The 9,307-nt window shown below is 44.5% G+C and overlaps 2 protein-coding genes across 2 annotated transcripts; one reads left to right on the top strand and one right to left on the bottom strand.

The window, feature by feature from the left end:
- The first annotated feature begins 5,897 nt into the window (after nucleotides 1-5,897).
- LOC120914146 (protein ALP1-like) lies at nucleotides 5,898-8,469 on the top strand. Its single transcript, XM_040324664.1, has 2 exons — nucleotides 5,898-5,933; nucleotides 7,491-8,469. The coding sequence occupies exon 2, from the start codon at nucleotides 7,732-7,734 to the stop codon at nucleotides 8,368-8,370; it is 639 nt and encodes a 212-aa protein (XP_040180598.1). The 5' UTR covers nucleotides 5,898-5,933; nucleotides 7,491-7,731; the 3' UTR covers nucleotides 8,371-8,469.
- LOC120914145 (extensin-like) lies at nucleotides 6,136-7,491 on the bottom strand. The gene is made up of 2 exons (XM_040324663.1): nucleotides 7,284-7,491; nucleotides 6,136-7,206 (listed from the first exon to the last, which is right to left on the bottom strand). Exon 2 carries the CDS (start codon nucleotides 7,077-7,079, stop codon nucleotides 6,153-6,155), a length of 927 nt encoding a protein of 308 aa, XP_040180597.1. The 5' UTR covers nucleotides 7,080-7,206; nucleotides 7,284-7,491; the 3' UTR covers nucleotides 6,136-6,152.
- Nucleotides 8,470-9,307: the final 838 nt, after the last annotated feature.

The raw sequence follows: 9,307 nt of genomic DNA on the forward strand, positions 1-9,307 counted from the left end.
TCTAGTGTGCTCTGTCCTCACTGCCAGACACTGTGGAGCTCGATTGGCATTTTCCATTGAACACCAGAATTGGCAGGTCCGCCACTGGTGCCCCATGCTTTTCACAGATGAGAGCAGGTTCACCCTGAGCAGATGTGAAAGGGTCTGGAGAAGCCGCGGAGAACTTTATGCTGCCTGTAACATCGTTCAGCATGGTTTGGTGGTGGATCAGTGATGGTCTGGGGAGGCATATCCATGGAGGGACGCACAGACCTCTACAGGCTACACGATGATACCCTGACTGCCATTAGGTATCGGGATGATACCTAATGGACCCTTTGTCAGACCCTACACTGGTGCAGTGGGTTCTGTTCCTCCTCAGTAAGGTGTTCAGTAAGCGGTTCTAAATGACTTTCCCCCGCTCGGATGATGGTGGAAAGCTTACTGAGGAGAAACAGGAAGTGAGAAATTCCATGGAGGGACGCACAGACCTCTACAGGCTACACGATGATACCCTGACTGCCATTAGGTATCGGGATGATACCTAATGGACCCTTTGTCAGACCCTACACTGGTGCAGTGGGTTCCTCCTGGTGCACGACAATGACCGGCCTCATGTGGCGAGAGCATGCAGCCAGTTCCTGGAGGATGAAGAAATTTATACCATTGAATGGCCCCCACGCTCACCTGACCTAAATCCAAAAGAACACCTCTGGGACATTGTTTCGGTCCATCTGGTGCCGCCAGGTTGCATTTCAGTCTGTTCAGGAGCTCAGTGATGCTCTGTTCCAGATCTGGGAGGAAATATCCCGGGACACCATCCGTCATCTCATTAGGAGCAAGCCCTGATGTTGTCAGGCATGCATACAAGCACTTGGGGGCCATACAAATTACTAAGGACCATTTTGAGTTGTAATGAAATTTTAGCAAAATGGACTAGCTTGCTGCATAATTTTTTCACTTTGATTTTCGAGGAGTCTTTGATTTCAGCCCTCTCTGTAGGTGGATAATTTTCATTTCCATCAAATGATGTGCCATCCTTTCATTCCTAACACATTACCCAGTCCATATCAGTATAGATATCCAGCATGACATTTTTGCCCGTTGAGATCTGATATGTTTTCATAGGGCTAGATTCATGTAGATGCGCCCAGTATTACGGCGGCGCAGCGTATTTACGCTGCGCCGCCGTAAGTTTGAGAGGCAAGTGCTGTATTCACAAAGCACTTGCCTCCTAACTTACGGCGGCGTATCGTAAATGGGGCCGGCGTAAGCGCACGTCATTCAAATGATGATGAGGGGGACATGTTTTATTCAAATTAGGTTTACCCCGCGTATTTTACGTTTTTTTACGAACGGAGCATGCGCCGTTCGTGAAAGAATCCCAGTGCTCATGCTCAAAATACAGACGCAAATCGTCATTGCTTTCGAAGTGAACGTAAATTACGTCCAGCCCTATTCGCGAACGACTTACGCAAACGACATAAATTCAAATTTTGAAGCGGGAACGATGTCCATACTTAACATTGGCTGCGCCACCTAATAGCAGGAGCAACCTTACGTTGAAAAAGCCTAACGTAAACGACGTAAATAAATTGCGCCGGGCGTACGTACGTTTGTGAATCGGCGTATCTAGGTCATTTGCATATTCTACGCCGAAAACAACGAAAGCACCCCTAGCGGCCAGCGTAATATTGCAGACAATTAAACGCCGCCGTATTCAAGTTAGGTCGGCGGAGGAAGCCTATTTTTTGAACGTATCTGCCTTTGAGAATCGGCGTACAGATACGACGGCACAGATTTGAAATTACAGCGGCGTATCTGGAGATACGCCGCCGTAACAGCTACCTGAATCTAGCCCATAGTGTTCCTTTAATTTTTTTTGAGCAGTGTACATCCAATCTGGCAAGCCCTTGTACTGCACAGTTTATGGAAGATCTAAACTAGGCCCATACATATACTCTACCAATTTCAATCCATGATATTTCTAACTGCTAATCTTCCCAGTAAAACCATTGATAATATATAAAATTGATTTAACGTAGAGATGTAAAGTTGTAATTAATTTCCTTTCCTTTTGATTGCTTTTGAAAGTAGAAATGTAAAGGATTGCCTCTGTTCACAAGAAAATCTGACAGATCGAGTAAAAAATATGATATTCACATGCATGCTGTGATTTTAACAGTAGCAGACGGTTAACGTTTCCACCACGTCAGATCAGAGCAATTTAGACTGGATCGAATAGGGATGCTCGAAATTGATCAAGCATGAACAAAAATACACTTAGATTTATTATGATTATCAAGTCAATCGTTTATTGTTCAATCTAATTGTGTACGGCTTTTTTAAAGGTGTAATCAAGAGGTAACGTGTTTTGGTCAGCTTAACACCCTTTTCGAGCGAGTGGCATTATATGTCCCACTCTGTTTTTTCCTCTTTTAGCGGTTTTCAAAATGTGGTTAACCTCTTGACCACCGCCCCATGTCAAAAAGACGTCCTCCTTTTTAAAGTTGAATATCTCGATAACGGCAGCAGCTGCTGCCACAACCGAGATATTCATCTTTTCAGGGGGCGGTGGTGTACACGATAACGGCGGTCTCCGCGGCGGATTCGCCGCGAGATCGCCGTTATCGGTGGCGGGAGAGGGCCCCCCCCCCTCCCGCCGCTCTCCCGCGCCCTCCGCCGCTTACCGGAGCCGTCGGTAGCGGCGGAGGGGATCCGATGTGTCCGGCAGCTGAGCGGGGACGGGACTGAAGGAGAAATCTCCTTCACCCGTCCTCCTAGCTCTGCTGGGCGGAAGTGACGTCAAAACGTCAGTCCCGCCCAGCCTCTTAAAGAAACATTTTTTTTTTTGTCATTTGAAAAAAAAAATTTAATTTTTTTTTTTTAATTTTTTTTTTTGCATTTAAAGCGGATGTGCCACTAAACAAATATATTAAAAGCCAGCAGCTACAAATACTGCAGCTGCTGACTTTTAATATAAGGACACTTACCTGTCCTGGAGTCCAGCGGTGATCGCAGCAGATGACGAGCCGATCGCTCGTCACCCTGCTGCTCCCCCCTCCATCCACGGTGAGGGAACCAGGAAGTGAAGCGCTCCGGCTTCACTGCCCGGTTCCCTACGGCGCATGCGCGAGTCGCGCTGCGCCCGCCGATTGGCTCCCGCTGTGTGCTGGGAGCCGAGTGTTCCCAGCATACAACGGGGGACGGACGGGAAGGGGAAAAAAAAACCGTCCTTTGCCCGTATCGTAGGGCTGGAAGTGGGTGCAGATACCTGTCTGTAGACAGGTATCTGCACCCCCCTCCCCCCTGAAAGGTGTCAAATGTGACACCGGAGGGGGGGAGGGTTCCGATCAGCGGGACTCCACTTTAGAGTGGAGATCCGCTTTAAGTCTAAATATGAGATCTGAGGTCTTTTTGACCCCAGATCTCATATTTAAGAGGACCTGTCATGCTTTTTTCTATTACAAGGGATACATTCCTTGTAATAGGAATAAAAGTGATCAATTTTTTTTTTTTTTTTTTTCAGTGTAAAAAATTATAAAACTAAATAAAAATAAATAAGAAAACCAAAAAAATTTTTTTTAAAGCGCCCCGTCCCGACGAGCTCGCGCGCAGAAGCAAACGCATACGCGAGTAGCGCCCGCATATGAAAACGGTATTCAAACCACACAAGTGAGGTATCGCCGCGATCGTTAGAGTGAGAGCAATAATTCTAGCCCTAGACCTACTCTGCAACTCAAAAAATGCAACCTGTAGAATTTTTTAAACGTCGCCTATCGAGATTTTTAAGGGTAAAAGTTTGACGCCATGACACGAGCGGGCGCAATTTTTAAGCGTGACATGTTGGGTATCATTTTACTCGGCGTAACATTATCTTTCACAATATATAAAAAAATTGGGCAAAATGTATTGTTGTCTTATTTTTTAATTCAAAAAAGTGATTTTTATCCAAAAAAAGTGCGCTTGTAAGACCGCTGCGCAAATACGGTGTGACAAAAAGTATTGCAATGACTGCCATTTTATTCCCTAGGATGTCTGCTAAAAAAAAATATATAATGTTTGGGGGTTCTGATTAATTTTCTAGCAAAAAAATTGTGATTTTCACATGAAGGAGAGAAGTGCCAGAATTTACCTGGTGGGCAAGTGGTTAATATGCAATGTTTAGAATAATGGATTGATATACATTTTTGTGCACTAGAAAACATACAGACATCTTGGCTTTTCTGCAGGCAGTTGTGTTAGATTCTAGAAATGTTATCACCAGTTCTAACATTTCAAAGCCAAAAGTGTAAGTGGATTCTCCAAGACCCCTCCGATGTCTTACAGCTCTCAACATCTTGCTAAGCTCTTTGTCTGCCTCGTAAGATTTTCTCTGAAGAGGACTTTTAAAGTTGGCAGCTTAATTCACTCCAGATGGGATCTGGGTGCTGCCCCACTGCTCTTAGGCTGCATTCACACCTAGGCGTTGGCGTTACCAGGCGTTTTTACGCGCGTTTTTTTCGCGCGTTTTTGTGCGCGTTTGCGCGCGTTTGTGCGCGTTTGCGCGCGTTTGAGCAGAGCGACGTCCAGCGTTTTTTGTTTTTTTTTTGACCAATAGTAAAATAGATCACCTCTGTCATCATTTGTTGCTATGTGAAAGGTTTTTTTTTCCTCTTCCTGGGTGATAATTCCTCTTCCGGGTCATCCTTGTGCTTCTGACTCCATTGTGAAAATGAGTGATGACGAGATGGCTTTGTTCATGGCAGCAGCCACTGCTAGCCAATATCTTGTAAACGAGAGGCAGAGAAAAAGGAAGAGGCAACGCAGATTTTGGATACACCCCGTCATTGCTGATCGGGAAGAAAGAGGGCAATTTTGGGTGATGTACCAAGACCTCCGTGACCATGAAGACAAATTTCTGGACTACACCAGAATGTCCATAAAAAGGTTAGTAAAAAATGATCTGGAATCATTTATTTTTTACATTGTACCATTTGGGTTGCCACCTTTTCTTCAAGTCAAACATGTACACTTCTGCGGTGCACAACTATTTTTTTTAATACTATGAACTATACATATATTTTGTTAGTATTTTACATTTCTAATCATATGAATATAATAAAAATAGTCCCCTTTCCATTGCAGTCCACAGAGTTCCCCCTTTACATTAGAGTCCACAGAGTTCCCCCTTTACATTAGAGTCCACAAAGTTCCCCCTTTACATTACAGTGCACAGAGTCCCCCTTTACATTACAGTGCACAGAGTCCCCCTTTACATTACAGTGCACAGAGTCCCCCTTTACATTACAGTGCACAGAATCCCCCTTTACATTACAGTGCACAGAGTCCCCCTTTACATCACAGTCACCCTTTTGCATCTCAACTCCCAGATTTCCCTTTCACTGTATGGGTTAACCAACATAATCTGATTGAAGCGAGACCTCAAGATACTCAGACATAAGGGATGCTCTGTGAACCATGATCTAAGGGGGAAACCGAGATCTCTGATGTACGGAGAGGACTCCAATGTGAGAACTCTGATTTTTCCTAGTGTACTCACCAAGAGGCAGGATAGAGAAAGGGGGTGGGTGCTTCTGTTAGACAGCGATGGAGGGTGAGCTCACTCACCCCTTGGCAGATAGCACATCTCATCCTGGTATATCTGTGGCTGCTGGGTTGTAAGTTTTCATCCCCTGCAGCCATTAACCCTGCCGGAAATCCATATTCTGGTCAGAAAAATCTGTCAGAGTGTCAGGCAGTCTGAAACCCAGACACATGATTCCAAACCCGAACTGTTCTGGCGAATCCCGGAAAGGTGGCAACCCTAGTACCAATCCATTGCCAATTTTAAATTTCATTTTCCTTTACAGCTTTGATGAGTTGCTGGAATTGTTGATCAACAGATTGCAGAGGATGGACACCTACTTCCGCAACTGTATCCCCCCTGTGGAGCGACTTATCATAACACTGAGGTAATTTTTATTTAGCGCTTTGAATGTAATACACTCTATTATATATATATATATATATATATATGTGTAATAAAAACCAAACAAAAATTCTGTAGGAACAAAATTATTTTAATATTTTAATCAACCAAAACATTGGGTCTTTTTTTTTTTATTAGGAAAATATACACAAAGTGCACAAATACACAAAATATACAAAAATGTTTTATACATAATCCTTATTTACAATTGCTGTAAATTTGGGGAGGAGTCCTCTTCCCCGTGCGGTGACATGGCGACCGACAGTGCGTGGGCAAAAGGGGGCCAAGTGGAGGTGGTGCTGTCTTCCCCTGACCAATTGGAAGGTGGTGTTGCTTGTGGTGGTGGTGGTGTTCGTGTTGGGGCATTCCTGAAAGTCGATTGTCTCGGTCGATGTGGGTAATGTGATGTAGGTGTAGTCGTTAACGCAGGGTAAGTAGAAGGTGGTGGGTGGTAAGAAGAAAGTGTTGTAGGAGGCAGAGTACTGTATGTGACAGGTGGTGTTGAGAGATGAGGAAAAGGAGAATGAGGGTGGTAAGAAGAAGGTTGTGAATAAGGAAAAGGATTCAGAGAAGTGTGAGTGGAAGGTGTTGGCACAGGAGGTAAATGAGTTAGAGTGGTGGTGAAAGGATGGTGCGCAGAAGTCGGTGGTGGTGTTGGTCGAGGAGGTTGGTCGGAAAGCTGTGGTCCTGTCCAAAGGGTAACGGGTGGTGGGGAGAAATGGGTCGTGGGTGGTGTTGGGACATGCTCGGTCCGTTTATTGGCATATGGGCCATAGGGTGGTGGTGGTTCGGATAAATCGTCAGCGTCTGTCGGGGGTATAAATGTCGAGATGTATCTAGCCGTACAGGACAGCACCACCGCTTGCAGATTTGGGGGAACTTTGTCGATTAGTTCCCCCAGACATTTTGCTACATTTTGCCCATACGATCTATTGCTCATCCGGTCAGACATGTTGGTCATAATGTCCAACATACGATCCAGGGCTGGATCCGGAGCAGGAGCCCTCCTACGCAGAGCACGCGGAGGTCCAATATGCGCAATGTTAACTGGGGGCTGCTCTGCAAGTGGTCTTGTTGCATTAGCATTTGATGCCTCGGAGTGCTGCGGTTCCGGCTCCAGAGTAGCCATCGCTTGATCCCCCGATGCCACGCTCTCTCTGTCCCCTCTCTCTGCCACGCTCTCTCTGTCCCCTCTCTCTGCCACGCTCTCTCTGTCTACTACAGCTGTGGCAGCCTCGTCCCAGCAGCTTTCAGTACTGAAAAAAGAAATCATGTATTCAAAAATAATTTTAAAACATTTGGTTTACCGAGCAAAGTACAGATAATGGTTTACCTCCCCAAATCCAGCACCGGTCTCAGAAACTCCAATTCCTTTGCATGAACGTATTCTCTCACCGAACATGCTCCACTCCCACTTCGGCGCTGCTCCCGCTGTGCCTTCAGCTGGCGAGCGTAGGCGTCCCTTATACTCTTCCATCTGAGTTTTAGAATTTTCACTGTAAAAAATAAAATAAAATAATATATATTATTTTCTTTGTAGGTATCTATCAACTGGACAATCGATTGCAAGTCTGCATTACTCGTTTCGTATTGGAAGATCTACTGCCAGTTATATAATTCGGGACACCTGCAGTGCCATTTGGGAAGTCCTGAAACCCATTGTGTTTAAAAAACCGGCAGCAGAGGACTGGGAAAAAATTTCCCAAGTATTCTGGGAACGCTGTAACTTTCCGAATTGCCTGGGAGCGATCGATGGGAAACACATCAGAATTGTTAAGCCCATGGCTAGTGGGAGCCAGTATTTCAATTATAAGAAATACTTTTCATTCGTCTTAATGGCTGTGGCTGATGCCAATTATTGCTTTACCTACATTGACATTGGTTCCTATGGAAGTAGTGCAGACTCTGCGATTTTTGGGAACTCCTCTTTTGGGCAATTACTTCGAACAGATGGTCTGGACCTTCCACAAAATAGTCCACTCCCGGGCACAAACGGCCCTCCCCTACCAAGTGTCTTTGTGGGTGATGAGGCTTTTGCTCTGAACACACACCTACTTCGGCCTTATTCAGGACATAATCTGAACGAAGACAAACGCATATTCAACTACCGGCTTAGCAGAGCACGCCGCGTAGTTGAGTGTGCTTTTGGAATTTTGGCGAACAAGTGGAGGGTTCTCCACACACCAATTGTGCTCAACATGCAAAATGCCATTAGTGCTGTAGAAGCGGCGTGTGCCTTGCACAATTTTGTCAGGCAGCGCGATGGTCTAGATTACGAGGAGCCAGTCCATGAGACTCTGGAAAGAGCTCATTGGACTGGTGTACGTGGGAACACACAGGGGACACATGTCCGTGAACAGTATGCCGCATACTTTGTCTCTCCTGAAGGGCAGGTCCCTTGGCAGCTCAATTCCATTTAATTTATTGAACTTTTCAGCTTTTGACACGCTTATTTTGTGAAATATATTCTTTACTATGCTGTTTTGTGGAAAAAAAATAAAAAATGATTCATGTTTTAAGAAGTCTCATTCTAATTTTATTTTGATACAGTTTTATCATTGGGTTCAATAGCCCTATGATATTGTGTGCCATTTTATATTAGTGACATTCTATCTATTGTAAACTTAGTTTATGTATTTATTCTGTGGTCTAATAAAGGGCCTGTAAGTGACCGCCTAGACGTGGGTTGGGGGTCCGATCAGGACCCCCAGGGTACATCCGGGGGTTAAGTGGCTCTATATGTGTCCCCCTGCGTGTCACTTTCTCCTCCTGTGTAAACACAGGAAGAGGGAAGTGATGACACTGACACCAGTACACGTAGGCACAATCCCCTTTTGGATCTCCAATCCACTCCCCCATCCCCTTGTCACAGTATCAATGAATGCAGTGAACATATATTTACTGATCACTGCAGGCAGAGTGTAGGTCCTGTGTAGCCCCCGTCCCCACCTGACGCTGTAGTCGCTAGGTCGATTGAATTTATTAATATTTTTAGATTAAAGATGTGTAAAATAATATTTTTTTTGAAAAATGTCACTAAATTTTTGGATTATTAAAAATCACAGAGGGGATCAAATATCACCATTAATAAGCTCTATTTGTGGGAAGAAGACAACGCAATTTATGTTTCTAAGCCATGTCGCATGACCGCACAATAGTCATATTTGTAAAGACACATTTTTAAACTTAACAGCATATTGGTACGGTAATAAATGCCTACTGTAACGACAAACAATCATTCCATTATTTCATTAGTGGCATTTTGTATTTCTGTTATGTTTTTTGATAGAGTTTACCTTTGCTATCATGGGACTTATTTATCCGTGCCCAGTTCTCATAGATTTGGCTCCCAATAGA

The sequence above is a fragment of the Rana temporaria genome, chromosome 9 (genome assembly GCF_905171775.1).
Source record: "Rana temporaria chromosome 9, aRanTem1.1, whole genome shotgun sequence".
Lineage (NCBI taxonomy): Eukaryota > Metazoa > Chordata > Amphibia > Anura > Ranidae > Rana > Rana temporaria.